This window comes from Aethalodelphis obliquidens, unplaced genomic scaffold (genome assembly GCF_003676395.1).
Source record: "Aethalodelphis obliquidens isolate GAN/ISIS:26980383/991018 unplaced genomic scaffold, ASM367639v1 scaffold14, whole genome shotgun sequence".
Lineage (NCBI taxonomy): Eukaryota > Metazoa > Chordata > Mammalia > Artiodactyla > Delphinidae > Aethalodelphis > Aethalodelphis obliquidens.
The window spans coordinates 37243949-37258262 of record NW_020837958.1 but is presented as its reverse complement, the minus strand read 5'-3'; the positions used below and the strand labels follow the sequence as shown (position 1 = coordinate 37258262).

Here is a 14314-nt window from a genome sequence, read left to right as displayed (position 1 = left end):
GGGTGTCTCTGTGTCTGGCTCCCCTGTCCTGATGGGAAGTTAATGCCCGTGGCCTTGTCCTTCAGTCCTGATACAGTGTTGGTGTCTATAGGCCCTGCCGTGGCCCTGAGGCCAGGTGTGCTGCTTTTCTGCACTGTCAGGCCCGTCCCCGTGGGATCAAAGACCTCAGGGCTGGACAGGACCTCAGTCGGGCCTCGGGGTCCATGCAGACTTGCAGACTTGCCTGCCACCCCTAGGAGCCTCTCAGCTTCCAGTTAAGACCAGTGGCCTTTAGAAGGGAAGGCCAGGGATGACCCCCAGGTTTCTGGCTTGGCGACTGTGGTGGCATCACTGAGGTGAGATGGGGAGCAGTTTCGGGAAGGCCATCAATTGGGGTCCACTGAAAGTGAGGGCATGGAGAGGGAGGAGGGTGTCAGGTTGTAGGAAGGGGGATGGGCCACCTGCTGCTACTCCTTCTCCAAGCCCCCACTATCTCCCAGGCTTTAGTTTCCCACTGTTTGTTTGTTTTATTTTTTTTTTTGCGGTACACGGGCCTCTCACTGTTGCGGCCTCTGCCGTTGCGGAGCACAGGCTCCGGACGCGCAGGCTCAGCGGCCATGGCTTACGGGCCCAGCCGCTCCGCGGCATGTGGAATCTTCCCGGACCGGGGCACGAACCCGCGTCCCCTGCATTGGCAGGCGGACTCTCAACCACTGAGCCACCAGGGAAGCCCCCCACTGTTTTATTTTATCAGTAATTAAAAGTTTCTTTGGGGCTTACAGAAGGGGGGATGCTCTCGGGGGCCCAGACCCGTGGAAGGCTCGCAGAGAAGATGGCTGTGCACAGCTGCTCTCACCCTTTTCCTGCAAGGTCAAAGAGATGCGGAGATCACATTTAGGTGGGCAGGGTCAAGCATGGTGTTGGGCTGAATCCTGCAGGCCTACAAGGCCTGTGCTTGCCCAGCTTCAAGACCAAAGAAATAGCCCAGAGTCAACAGCAGAGACATCGGTGGTTTAATGGACTGGGGAGCTCACATGTCTGAAGCAAGGTCCTGGAGCGACACCCCACCACGTGCAGCAGACGGCGGGCAGGACATGGTGGCAGTCTACGATCCTTGGGGAAGGGGAGATTGCCAGTTACGGGGGAAACTGACCTCAGATGGGCTTATTAGTTACCAGGGAAACCAGTAGAGGGGCACGCCCCTCACCACCCCTCTGGCAAGCTGTCATTAGCAGGGGCCTGAGGCAAGTATGTAGGAAGGTCAGTCATGTGCATAAGTTATGGGTAAAGCAGGTACTGGTTGGGCAGGGGATGTACAGAGAACAAGAGAGCAGCCATCTTGAGTGGCCTAATCATACACATGGTTTTCTGGGAGAATTGGCTCGAAGAGAAAGTGGGAAGTTAGTAGGGAAAGCCTCTGGCATGGACATAAAAGCAGGAAAGCCACTGGTTCAGGCAGTTAACACCTAGAATCTGTCCCCGGATGATAAGACATTTGGCTGGGATGGGGCAGAGGTTTGCCAAGGCATATGATGAGAGTTAGAGTTGCAGCTGAGAAGATTGAGTGGGCGCGGTAAGAAGCATAATTCTGCCCCGGCTGGTGGTGAGCCCGCGAGACTCCTGACCAAGCAGAAGAGTGCCCAGCTGGGAGCTGCGTTTGCATTCCGTCAGTGGCTCGACTTCGGTCAGCCTCAGAATCACCTGGCGCTCTTCTCCTTCGATGAGCCTGGGCCTCGTGCTCCATTGGCTCTCCAGGTGATTCTGACAAACTCCAAGACTCGAGGGGCACTGAGTAGGTGAGCCCCTTGTGCAGGTGAGTGAAGAGGCTGCCTGAGGCAGGGCAACCAGCAGGCCCTTGCAGTCGAGGGGGAGGTAAGGCAGGGGCAGGTGGGGCTATGAAGCAGGTGAGATCACCTCCAGCGAGCCTTTGGGGAGAAGATGGCCTCTGGTCTGACTCGGTAGCACTCGGCGCCCCGATTTTGTCCTCTACACTGAACGCTTCATTGGTTTCTAGGGCACCCCTGTCTCAGTTCTCCTCTTCAGCCTCTTTCGTTGGTTCTCCTCCCTGACTGCGCGTTGGAGTGTTTCAAAGAGTCCTGGGGCCTCTTTTCTTTTTTTTTTTGGTCTTACACTACTTAACTTACTTCACACAGTTGTTTTAAATACCACCTTTATGCAAACGGCTCCCAGATTATCTCCAGCCCAGATTTCTCTCTGAATATCAGACTTGAATTTCCAAATGCCTACTCAGCATATCTCTCTAGATATCCCGGGCATCTTAAACTGAATATTTCCAAAACCAACCTCCTGATTTTACCCATCCCTCCCTTCCCCACCCCCCACCCCCCGACTGTTGCTCCTGCAGTTCTCCCCGCTCTCCCAGGGGCTCTGGGCAAAAGCCTTGTAATCATGTTTCACCCATCTCTCTCATGCCCACGCCCAATCTATCAGTAGAACTTACTGGCTTCGCCCTCATAGAACATCTACCATAATCATTGTGGTCCAAGCTGCCTTTATCTCTTGCCTGGTTTTCTTGTGTTCACTGCTGCACCGCCCCACCTTCCCCACCCGCAGTTCAAGCAGCAGCCAAAATGATCCTTTTAAAGGGTAAGTTAGACCCTCCTGTGCTCAAAACCCTCCACTGGGCTCCTGTCTCAGAAGAAATTTGGAAGGGAGGAAGAGCAGTGCCCATCCTCAGGCACGTTGCTTAATCTGTTTGCTCCTCTGTAAAGGGGGAGAATAATTCCTAAGTGGCACGAGGGATAAAGTGAGATAATGTTGGATAAACTCTTAGTAGATAGCTAACAGACACCTGCCCAATAATACAGTAGCTGCGAGGAGAAAGGAGCGCACGTTAATCAAATCTTGACTCTGTGCCAGGCACACCACACATTTTATCTCTTTTAATCTTTTTGATTGTTTTTATTTTTATCACTACTATATATCTGCACAATTTAAAGGCTCAAATAATTGTATATGATTTGTTAAAGTAGTCGTCTCCCCATCTACCCACCCCATTGCCCTTCCTCAGGTGCAGCCACTTCAAACTCTTAGTATTTTTATCCATATGACTGGGAAAATGCTTGTTCTGCTACTTTATTACTTTTTTTCAGTTGTCGTTATCTAGTGATTTCTGAGTTCCCACCCTAGAAGATAAGGAATCAGCTCTCTCTCCAACCTTGTTCCCACCACTCACGAGGACTTTTCCATCTCCCCATCCTGCCAGTGCAATTTCTGTTAAATCCACACGTTTGTGATGTTTTATTGTAAGGACGAAGATTATTTTTACTTTTTTGGTTTCCTCAGAGTTCTTTTGTCATTTGCTTGGTTTGCTATTTTCTTATCATGGAATTAAACAAATTCTTCACCAACTGTATATAGATCTCTTAAGATGTTCAGAGGCATCAGGTGTTCTGTTAATTTCCTATTACTAAAGAAATCTCTCCCAGAGCCTTTGGAAGCCCTCCAACATGGACCAACTGCCCTTTTCTGCTTGCTGCATAGCTGTCGCCCCAGCATCACCCTTATGTCTCTTATCACATTCTCCATGTCCTTGTGGGTTTATGTCTTTCAAAATAAATTCCTCTTGTTTCAGTGGGTAGCTAAAGTAGATGTTTGACTTCAATCTCCTATATTTATCTGAGCTCTACCTCTTGTTTACTTTTGCCCATAATGAGATTGGTTTTATACTGATTTTACAAATGAGACAGTTGAGGCTCAGAGAGATTAAGTAATCTCTTTAAAGACCCACAGCTATTATGCAGCAGAGCCAGGTTTTAACTCAAGACAGTCTGGCTATAAACCCTATGTTCTTACTTGTCCTTTAAAAAGAAAGTTAATATTGGTCGATATGGGATGTGATTGAGAATGTAGGCACTGCCGTCAATTTTCTTTGTATGTCTTCCCCATCTTTATTATTGTTTTTGTAATGCTGAAAATGGCTTCTTTCTCTACTATCCCAAAGAGGTAAGTTTCCTATATCCTTTTTTTTTTTTTTCCCCTATATCCTTTTAAGAGGCCATCTCCTCAGCTTAGGGATAAAAACAGGTATTCCTTTAAATAACCATTTGAAGAAGGAGCCCCTGTGGTTTATGGGTGACCAGTAAATTGTGGGGAAGAGTGTTCGGTTTGTTGTGATGTGGTGATACTTCTTTACCACCTGTTGACCATTTGGGGCCAGGAGAGGTCTGAGATGAGTCTGAGTTTGGTGGTGGTGGGTTCCTGGCTGAGGGCTCCTTCTCCAGGTCTTGCTTTCTACGCAGGAATGTGGGCGCCCATCTGGCTGCAGCTGTGAGGAGTTGAGGTGCAGCCCCGGCAGGAGACCCTGGAGGGTACCAGGGACTCTAGATCTGTTCCTGATTCCTTCCTCCATCCAGGACAGTCCGAGCCTGCCCAAAACACTTGCATCCCTAACCACTTTTAGTGAGAGAAAAGTGGTTTATAAAATGGAATGGAAGCTTGCATTTCAGCATGGGTGGGACAAGTTAAGATTTAGTTGCCCAAGACTTACTTAGTCAGCCATTCCTGCCTCCTTCTGAGTCTCTGTTGCTGAGCATGGGGGTAGTTAATACCGTATCTAAGTTACCGCCTTAGAGTCCACCAGGTGATGGGTGACTAATTGTGGCTCACTTTCTAAACTTCACCTAACCGTGCCTCCTATTCAGATTCAAAGTGCCAAACCAGCCTCTGTATGACGCAGATCATGTGACTGTGACACCTCTCACAGACACTGTCCTTCTAAAACGTGGCTGTTCCTTCCTCGCTGGCTGGTCTCACAGCTGCAGGGTTGTTTCCTCCCTGGTTGGTAGCAAAGAGGAGGGTCAGGCCCTGTGTTAGGGGGGCCCAGCATCAGGTACCTTCACAGGTGGGCAGATGACAGCCTCTAGAGAGGCCTGTGGGGGAGGGGAAGGATGCATGAGGAATGGACCACACCTTTTCTTTCCTTAAACAACATTCCCTACCTTATCTTTGCAGCTCGGGGTGAGCCAGTTTCTTGGTTTGAGAAGGCTACCTGCTGGTCAGGGTCAAATGCAGGGCTGTGTTAATAGTCCAAGTGTCCAGAGAGAATGAAAACCGCTTTCGGCCAATACAGCAACCGTCACTGGACCGAGCGTGTTAAGAGCGCCGCGTCCTCCTCTGCCTGCTCCTCTCCTTCCTGGGCTGGTGGGGCGCCCCCCTTCAAGTCTCTCAGCTCCTCTGCTGTCCAGCCTGGGTGGCTGCCGCAGCTCCCCTCTCATGGGTGAAGAACCTGGTTTCACCTCCATTCCCCACCACCTGCTTAGAGGCTGCCCTGCCTTTCACGTGCCCCTTTGGAGTTTGCCCTGGATCCTGCTCTCTTTCCCAGCCCTCGGGTTACCGCCTCTTCCAGATGTGCCCCCTCAGCCTCTTCACCTTACTCCTCTGCGGGGGGCCTCCTCGCACGCAGCTTCTGGTGCTTTGTGCACTTAAGCCCCACATCCCAGATGAACCTAGGCTCCCAAGGGAGGTGCTGTGTCTCTGTGGGGATGAACAGATACACTGAGTGCAGCCGGATCACACGTTTGCCTCTGGGACCCACAGTTCCTTGAAAGCAGGGACTGATTGTCCCGGGGTGCGTTACTGATGGGGAGCCCTAACCTTGTGAGGGAAGGAAATGGCTGTAGCTGCCAGCATGGGAATGGTCGGTGAATGGAATCGTGGCTTCCCTATTGCAGAGTGTCCGTGTTCACTGATGGGCCTGGAGGCCTAGCTCCTACGGCATGTTTGGCCTTTCAGCGGTCCCCCTTGTACCCCACACCACTGACCCCTCATAGCCGCTCTGCATCAGAGGCTGGCAGAGCCCGTTCTCCCTGCCTCCTGCCGTCATCTCAGACCCAGAGCTGAGTTCGTCAGCCACCCAAAGCAGGTTCTGGCTCCCGAGCGCTCGCAATCTTACTGGCCCAGGTCCTGGGCCATAAAGATGATACACCTTTGACTCATATTTCCCTTCTCACCAGCTCCTACGGATCCACCCAACTTGCTATCTGCCAGGTACAAACTCATCCTCGGGCAGAGGGCCCATGGGTCATCTGTCATGGCCCTTCTGTTGCAGGGGGCCTAGCTGGGCCCTCTGGGCTCAGCACCTTCTGACTGCTCTCTTACCTTTCACCCAGGTACTAAGGCCCCCAATGGAGCCAGTTTGCTGAAATATGAGGTCTTTTTAAAAATCTCTATCAAGTTTACATCTGAGGCCACTTGAGTTGCCAAGCACGGGCGTCCAGATCCCTGAAGCCGTGGGTGTAATTCCCAAGCTCCTCTCATTAATTGCCCTTATCACGCTGAAGTGAATTCCATGGAGGGTTTTGACTCATGGTGAGCAGCCGGATGTTCCTGTATAATTTCGTCAACCATTCTGACATTTGCCAACTACATCCTGTCTTTACATGTTTTCCTGCCTTTCATGCACTGCCCCCTCTGCCTGGAATCGCCCTTGTCTACTGAGAAAGTTCCTACCCATCCTTTAAGGCCCAGGGAAACTACGTACCCGCCTCTATCCGCATACCTCACGCTGTGTCATAATTATTTGTTCATACTTCTGTCGTCTCCACTAGACTGCATGGTCCATGGGAGCAGGGATTAGGCCTGATTTATCAATATTCCCTCCAGTGTCCAGCACAACAGGGTTCAGGCCGTGTTGGCCACATGGATCCGTCTTTTATTCACAAGTATTTACTCACAAACTCCCTTGTGCCGGTCACTCTGCTACGCACCGGGCACGTTGGGGTGAGCAAGGCCAGTTAGCAAGGAAATGTAGATGGACGAGATTCTTCGGAACCGCTGTGCTGTCAAGGGGCTGCTTTAGATGCAGGCGTGCAAGGAAGGCGTCTCTGAGAAGAGACTTCAGAGCTGAGGCCCGAAGGCTGAGGACTGATGAGCCGTCCAGAGAGCTGGGGACGTGAGCTCAGGACAGAGGGACGGCAGGTGCACACTTGCAGAGGAGGAAAGGGGGCTTGGAGTCCTGGGGGAGCGGACAGGGACGGAGGCTGCCGAAGCATGGGGATCGAGGGGGAGGGCCGTGTGGGGCTGGCCTGGCCGGATCCTGCCGAGCTGCTTCCGTTAGGTCACAGTATGGACTTTGGATTTTTTTTTGCTGGGAGCGGTTGGGAAGTCCTCAGAGGGTGGGACATGTTTCAGACTTTTAATACCCCATATGGCCAAGCAGATGTGCCTGTGCTGAATGCTGCCCCACTTCTGCTACCTCCCCTTGTCCTGCTGCCTCTTCTCCACCCACATCCCCTCCCCGGCTTGCTCCTGTTCAGACCCTGAGATCTGTGCCCACACTTGCTCTGTAGCGATCTGGGCTGCTCCTTTTTGCAGCCCTGCCTGGTTCCTGCCACAGCTCTGAGGTGCCAGTGAGGTTCCACCCCCCCGCGAAGCTCCTTTTCTCACTCCCCTGAGCTGATAGCCTGACGGTTCTTGCACTGCTGAGGCTCAGCGCCCATTTCTGACCATTTCTGGGCCTTTGCACCTGTGAGTCACGCCCTCCCCTTCCACACGCATAGCTTATCTTTGCGTGCTTATCTCCTCCAAAGGACCAGCCTCTTGGGCTTCTTTGGGTTCTCCCTCCCTGAACCTACCCCACTTTAGTTTAGAGTCCCTCATCCGGTGAGCTATCCTGGCACAAATACATCCTGAGATTATCTTCTCACTTTAAAAAGCAAAAAAAAAAAAAGGCTGAAGTTTATTGAGCCCTTACTACATGCAAGACAAGCATTTTCAATGAAATATTAATTACTCATTTAACCATGACATCAACCCTGTGAGTTAGGTGCTGTTATCATCCCTATTTTACAGATGAGGATACTGAGGTTTGGAGATCACACAGTAGATGGCAGAGCTGGCTTTGAACCCAGGGTATTTAACTGTTCCTACCTGGTGCTGTCCAGTGTGGTTCTTTGTGGTCCTGACATTCTTATCCACAGCATCTCCAAAGCCACTTTCCAGTGGTTGCTCACTTTCCTCTCTTCACTCCAAAGGTCTAACTTCATGGGTAAGATGAGCAGCAGAACCCCTTGTTCCCTGACCTGTGCCACCCTTGGGTCCAGGAGCTCTGCCTCTTTCCTCCGTCGCACTTAGGCCTATTGGGCACACCTGCCTCCAGTTCACAGACGTGAGCTAAGCCTCTTCTTAGGATTACAAATGCTGTCGTGTCAGTCTCTCCCTGCCACCCAGGAAGGGGGCGGGAAGCAAGAAAAATGAGAAGAGGCTGTAAGAAGACAGTTGAGCTGAAAGGCCTTTCTAAGAGGCAGAGCTGCCCGGAGATGGGGCCAACTGCCGCCTCTGCCATTAGAAGGGAGACTCAGCGTTAGGGGAGTGGCTACACTGTACTTTCGGAGAAATTCTCCAGCCCTGGGAAGATGGGATTATGTACCTTGAATGGTGCTGGGTGGAGTAGAACTAAAATGGTAAGAGACAGTGCTCCTGGGTCCAGGGACAGTACTCTCCCCACAACAGCGCACCTGCAGCCTTCCCAGATGGGGCCCGTTGGCCCACGTGAGAAGTGGAAGCGGCAGTTGAGGCCTCTCAGCCTGGGTCACACCTGCCCAAGGAGAGCATTGCAGGTGTGAGACAAATGCAGATAGAAGACCGCCCATGCCTGCTGCGACCCACGGCTGCAGGGCACAGCCCGGCTTTCTTTTCCCCAACCTTAGGGGAGCCTTGAGCCGCCCCCAGGGGCGGCTGGAGCTTCTGGAGCCGTGACTGTAACGATGGCAGGAGTGACAATCGCTGTCTCGCTGCTGCAGGTCGCTCCGGAGAGCCCTAGTGGCTTTTCATGACACAAGCACATGCTGAAGATTCATGGATTAGGAACACTTGTGCCTGGAGGGCGAAGCCATGGCGATGGCAGAAACCACACGTGGGCTACCAAGATTCCTATGAGAGTGCGGTTGTGATGGTGGAATTGAGAGGGCTTGGCGGTCTTGGGTACGTAATGTGGAAGCCTGTAATTTTTCCTGTGTTCTGTATTTGAATTTTCAGTGAGAAGGAGGAGACTAAGCAGGCAAAAGGACTCATGGCTTCTGATGCGAGTCACGTGCTGGAAGCTGCCCTGGAGCAGATGGACGGGATCATTGCAGGTATGGTCAGAGGTCCTGGCAACCCACAGCTCATCCTCCGCACTGAGAAACGTTTCCTCTCATTGGACTTTTCCTTTGGGTGCAGAGACAAGGCCCCTGTTGGATTTCTTTTATTTTACTGTGTTTGCCACCTCTTTTTTAACAGTGCAAACTTGGACTCTTTGATATCTGGTGTGAGTCTAGGGCTCTGTTGAGAGTACAGAGGCACCATCTTTTAGCATCTGTATAACTGTATCGCAGTTTGGATCCTGGCTGCAACAGGTGCAGTGAGATTGATTTTATTGTCAAGTTTTCAGAGCACATCATGGCTTATTACAGTCGAGCTGAAACTTGCAATCTCGCAGACTTTGCCCCGAACGCTGGTGTCAGCTCCCTTTCCCGGCTGGTCTCCAGTTTGTTTGAGAGTCAGGAAGCAGTTTTGTATTGATTCACCTAATCACCTGAAGAAGGTTCTATATGTTTTTTATCCATCGTAACTGTTTGGCTTCATGTTTGCCTTAGCCAGTTAGGATTATTCTCTAGACGAGATCCAGCAAAACTGGTTAATTGGAAAGGACTGCCAGTGGGCTGTTTGGGCTGATTAACTCCTTGATGGGGACAACTGAAGCCCATACTGGTTAGAATAAGCCTGTCATTGTTGGAAATCTTTCCCTGCAGGCCCCAGGCCTTCTCTCTGTCCTTACCTGATACAGGTCAGTGGCCTTATTTGTTGACTGGGTGTGTTTCTTTGGGACTTTGCTCCTCATTGTATGGAGCTAGGGCTGCGGGAAGAAGGTTTGGGCTGAGTGTGGCTAGAGTCCAGGGCATGCACAGAGCACCGGGCATTGCCCCCTTGCCTTTCCTTCTGTCCTGCAGATACACCTGACACACTGAGGGCTCTGGGTGTTTGCACCTGGGATAGAGGACGTGTTCTACCTGTCATCTGTCAGGCTCTTAATTTCTCAGTGGACAGAAGGGTCCTTGGGAGGCCGTAACTAACATCCCACTTTTCAGAGGCTCCAGAGGTTGGAATGTCCTGCTCTAGATCAGGGTCCCTGAAGCCCTACTGAGAGGAAATGGCCAAGAGCATGGGTTTCCTAGCGGTCCTTTCAGAGAGTCACATCTGGAAGCTTCTGGGGCCTCCTGTGCATTGAGATCAGAGCCACAGGGTCAGACTCTTAGACCATCTCAGGCTGTCAGCACTGCTGAGCCCCCAGCCAAGGGGCAAGGAAGAGACTTTGAGAGCCCCTGGAGTGAGCAGAGCTCTTGGATGGCTAGGACGGATAAATGGGACACCGCCTAGAGAAGGTAGCCTTGTGTGAGGTCAGTTCCTCCTCCTGCCTCCTAATTTCCCCACACAGGCATTCCTGAAATGACAAAATCTCTGGCAAAATGCCCTCTGTCTGTGGGAGAGGACTGCATGTCTGGATCCTCGGGGCCTTGCCTTGGTTGGGGCTCTGCAGTGGGTGTGGAGGGTGGGCCCTGGTGTGGGTCGTGTGGATCCCGGAACACCCATCCCACTTGCCTTCCAGTACTACGTGCTCCCTCCTTCTCCCATTTCCTTAGGCCTCCACCCTGGCAGGCTTCTTCTGGAAGGGTTCCACGGACTTCTCTGGAACAGACATGAGAGTTTGCAGCGAGGTGGTCTAAGATGTCCCAAGGCATCCTTTGTGGGTTAGTCGGGGGAGCATCTGTAGCCAGACTGCTTGGTTCAGATCCTAGCTCTGCGTCAAGTTACCTGCATGAACCATGCCTCCGTTTCCTCACATTAAAATGGGAATAATAATAGAACCCACCTAAGAAGGTTGCTGTGCTTATACGTGTAAGGTGCTTAAGACAAAGCTTGGCATATAGTAAGACTATAAAATATTAGCTCTTGATAAATTAATGAGGGACAAAAAGTCTTTACCATGCTAAGTCTTCTCTAGGGACACAGCGGAGTTCTCATTTATTCAGGTCCTTATTTCACCCATCTGTGTTTTGTAGTTTTCATTGTCTAGCTAAGGCTTGTGCATGCCTCCTAGACTTGCCTGGGGTCTTCAAGATTAATGCATGGTCTCTGAGCAGTCTCTGCTCTGCTCTTGCCCCCTTGTAGCCTGCCTTCCACAGAGCAGCAGAATAATCAAATCACATCACTCTCCCCACAACTCTTCAATGGCTTCCCATCTCAGGATAAAAATCTGAAGTCCCGGGCTTCCCTGGTGGCGCAGTGGTTGAGAATCTGCCTGCTAATGCAGAGGACACGGGTTCGAGCCCTGGTCTGGGAGGATCCCACATGCCACGGAGCAACTAGGCCCGTGAGCCACAACTACTGAGCCTGTGCTCCGCAACAAGAGAGGCCACGATAGTGAGAGGCCCGTGCACCACGATGAAGAGTGGCCCCCGCTCGCCGCAACTAGAGAAAGCCCTTGTACAGAAACGAAGACCCAACACAGCAAAAATTAATTAATTAATTAATAAACTCCTACCCCCAACATCTGGAAAAAAAAATCTGAAGTCAACACTCTATACGATTTGGCCTTTGGCTGCCTTTGTGGCTGCACCCCCTACACTTTCCATCTGGCTCGTCTCCCTTTAGCACTGGCTGTCTCAGGGCCTTTGTGCTTGCTGTCCCCTCTGCTGGAACGTTCTCCTCCAAGTACACTCAGGTCAGATCTGTACTGAAATATCACTGTGTCTGAGGCCTTCCCTGACACTCTCTAATATAGCATCCCCACATCAGCCCCGTCCTTTCATCCTTTTTTTATTTCTTTATAGCACATATCACCATCTGACCCATTACGTTCATATTTGTCTCTTTTTTTATTATGTGCCTCATGCATCAGAATGTAAGCTCTATGATGACAGGGGCTTTGTTGCTGCATCTTCAGTGCAACGCACAATAGGGGTTTAATAGATATCTGTCACGTGTACTTTATTTACTTTTGTGACTCAGCTCCCCTGTTCATTGATTAGGAGGCAGTTACTGGTTTCCGTGCCTGTGTTTTATCTGGCTGCATGCTGAACTTCGCTGATTATTTTCTCTACTTGTACCTTTGTTTGGCTGATCCTTTTGGAACAATCACTAATTTTCTCCAAGAGTCGGTGGTTGGTACCTCCCGTGAGCCATCTCTTCCGTAGTAATTGGCTCACACAGACGTTTGACGGGAGCTATTTGACAGAGAATGCAACACTGAGGTTATTAGCGAGTGTCTGGAGGGCATATGTGCTGTGCCATTTGCAATAAAAAGAATGATAATTACTGAATGCTTTTGTGTGGGATACTTTTCCTCAAGATTATTAAAACCATCCTCATTTTCAAGTTGGCTGGGCCAAATTGGGCCACAGAGCTTAGGGATTTTTGTAATTAATTAATGTAGACTGCAGAGTTAGATGGGCTGTGGGGATTTGAATCCCAGCTCAGCCACTCACTACTAGCTGTGGAATCTTTGTGCGAATCGCTTAATCCCTCTCTGAGCCTCAGTTTCCTCATATATAAAACCGTGGCAATAACAGTACCCATCTCCTATTATTGGGAGGATTAAATGAAGGCAAAGAAGGCACTTAGCACAATGCCTGGCACTTAGCAAGTGCTCAGCTGGTCTAGGTTACTCTTGGTTTTGTTGATATTAGTACTGACGTTAGTTTTGCTGCCCAAGCTATAGTGCTGGTAAATGACAGAACTAAAATTTGAGTCCAGGGCCATCTGAGCCTCTTCTGGGCTCCATTCATTCCTGGGTTGGTTTTATGGCGAAGTGTAGCCAAGCCCTGGGGTTCTGTGGGGCCATCTACAGGAGAAGAGAGTTAACTGGGTGGAGGGTCCGGTCCTGTTCTTGCCCATCCCCACCCCCACCCCCGCCCCCTCCCCTTCTCTTGGCCACAGTGGCTTTGCTCTCTTCTCTTACACATTCGACTTTCAAGTGAGGGCTCCTTTGCTTAAGGGTGGAGCAGCTGAAAGAAAGTTTGAAGATTGAGGCAGCAAATCATGATACACAGATCCCGCAGAAGTGACGTTTTTGTGTTAACATTAAAATCGTCCTTTTTAAATTTCTATTCTCTCTTTCAGTTGAAATGGAAGGATGTCAAGTAGCACCACCAACACTTTCAACACTCAGTTGCTTTTGCATCTGTTAAAGTACTCAAGCAAGTGCGCGAGGACTGTATTCTCTCATTTTATGAAAACACAATTACACTTATTTCAGTGGAAGAAATTTTTATGGGCTTCCTGCATGCCCGAAATAGCAAGCACTTATGCAGAAACAAGAGGGATTCCTACTAAAATAGACACAATTCCTTCAATAATGATTATTAATAATCATACCACTATATAACAAGGACTTTCCCTTTATTAATTACTCTATAGTATGATAGGCTACTCTTCACTTTCCAAAACTCTTTCCTTAGGGCATATGATACCGCTGTTGATGTAATTAAGCCTTTAATGCAAAAAAGGTGCCCCCCGTCCTCCAATGAATGTAAACAGTGTAAATAGTGCAAGAGATTATCGCTCGTAGAAGCAACCGGGCCGGGAACACTTGGAGGACATCCTGATACACAAGTGCCAAGTACACCCCTGCAGGGCCACACATGGTGACCCTCATCATCTCAAGGCATTCATCTGCTCTGGAGGTATGAGAGAAGGAAATGCCTTCTAAGCAGAAGTAGGAAATGAAGCAGAAATGTGAAGTGAAACTCCTTGCTAAGATGGATTTTAGAAACCTGAATAAGTGTATCCCAGGTGTGGCTGTACTTAATTAGAACCCAAGAATTTTATAGCAGAAAGTTGGGAAGAGGTGACTGTTAAAAAACCCAGGACTCTTGTCAAAATGATTTGTTTCTAATACAAAAGACCATTGTTGTAAGTTCCAGTATGATGTTAACCTTTGATCTGGTCTTCCTCCTGATTAGTCCCTGTGATTCAGCCTACAAATAACACCATAATTGAATTACACTGTTGATGATCGAAATTGGACACTATACTGCTTAATTACACCCCTCTGGATAGCCCAGAGCAACTGCCGCATAAGCTAATTTTGCATAGGGCTTCATCTGTGGGCTAATGGGGTCAGCGGCTGCGTCTGTAATAGGACCAGAGAACCCCTGGTCAGGACCCAGGCGACCACTTACTCCTCTTTGCTGGGGCAGCAGGTTACTCCTGCAGTTATCTATGAGCTATACGTATTGATGAGGAATAGTTAGGAGGAATGTGTTTTATAACAGTTAAACAAAGAGGTTGCTCTGCCCTGGCCTTTCTGCCAGCTCTGATTAGTGTCTGCTTTTTT

General features: G+C 49.9%; 1 protein-coding gene across 13 annotated transcripts in view; it reads left to right on the top strand.

The window, feature by feature from the left end:
• Window positions 1-14314, top strand: part of PPFIBP2 (PPFIB scaffold protein 2) — a 146151-nt gene that overhangs the window by 23185 nt on the left and 108652 nt on the right. For 10 of the 13 annotated variants that reach the window (XM_027115495.1, XM_027115490.1, XM_027115486.1 and 7 more), the window contains exon 2: window positions 8977-9074. In XM_027115495.1, the coding sequence (XP_026971296.1) occupies window positions 8977-9074 (98 nt within the window). Of the gene's footprint in view, window positions 1-6110; window positions 6310-8817; window positions 8855-8976; window positions 9075-14314 lie in introns of those variants that run through there. The other 3 variants (XM_027115491.1, XM_027115485.1, XM_027115489.1) reach the window with 2 other exon arrangements.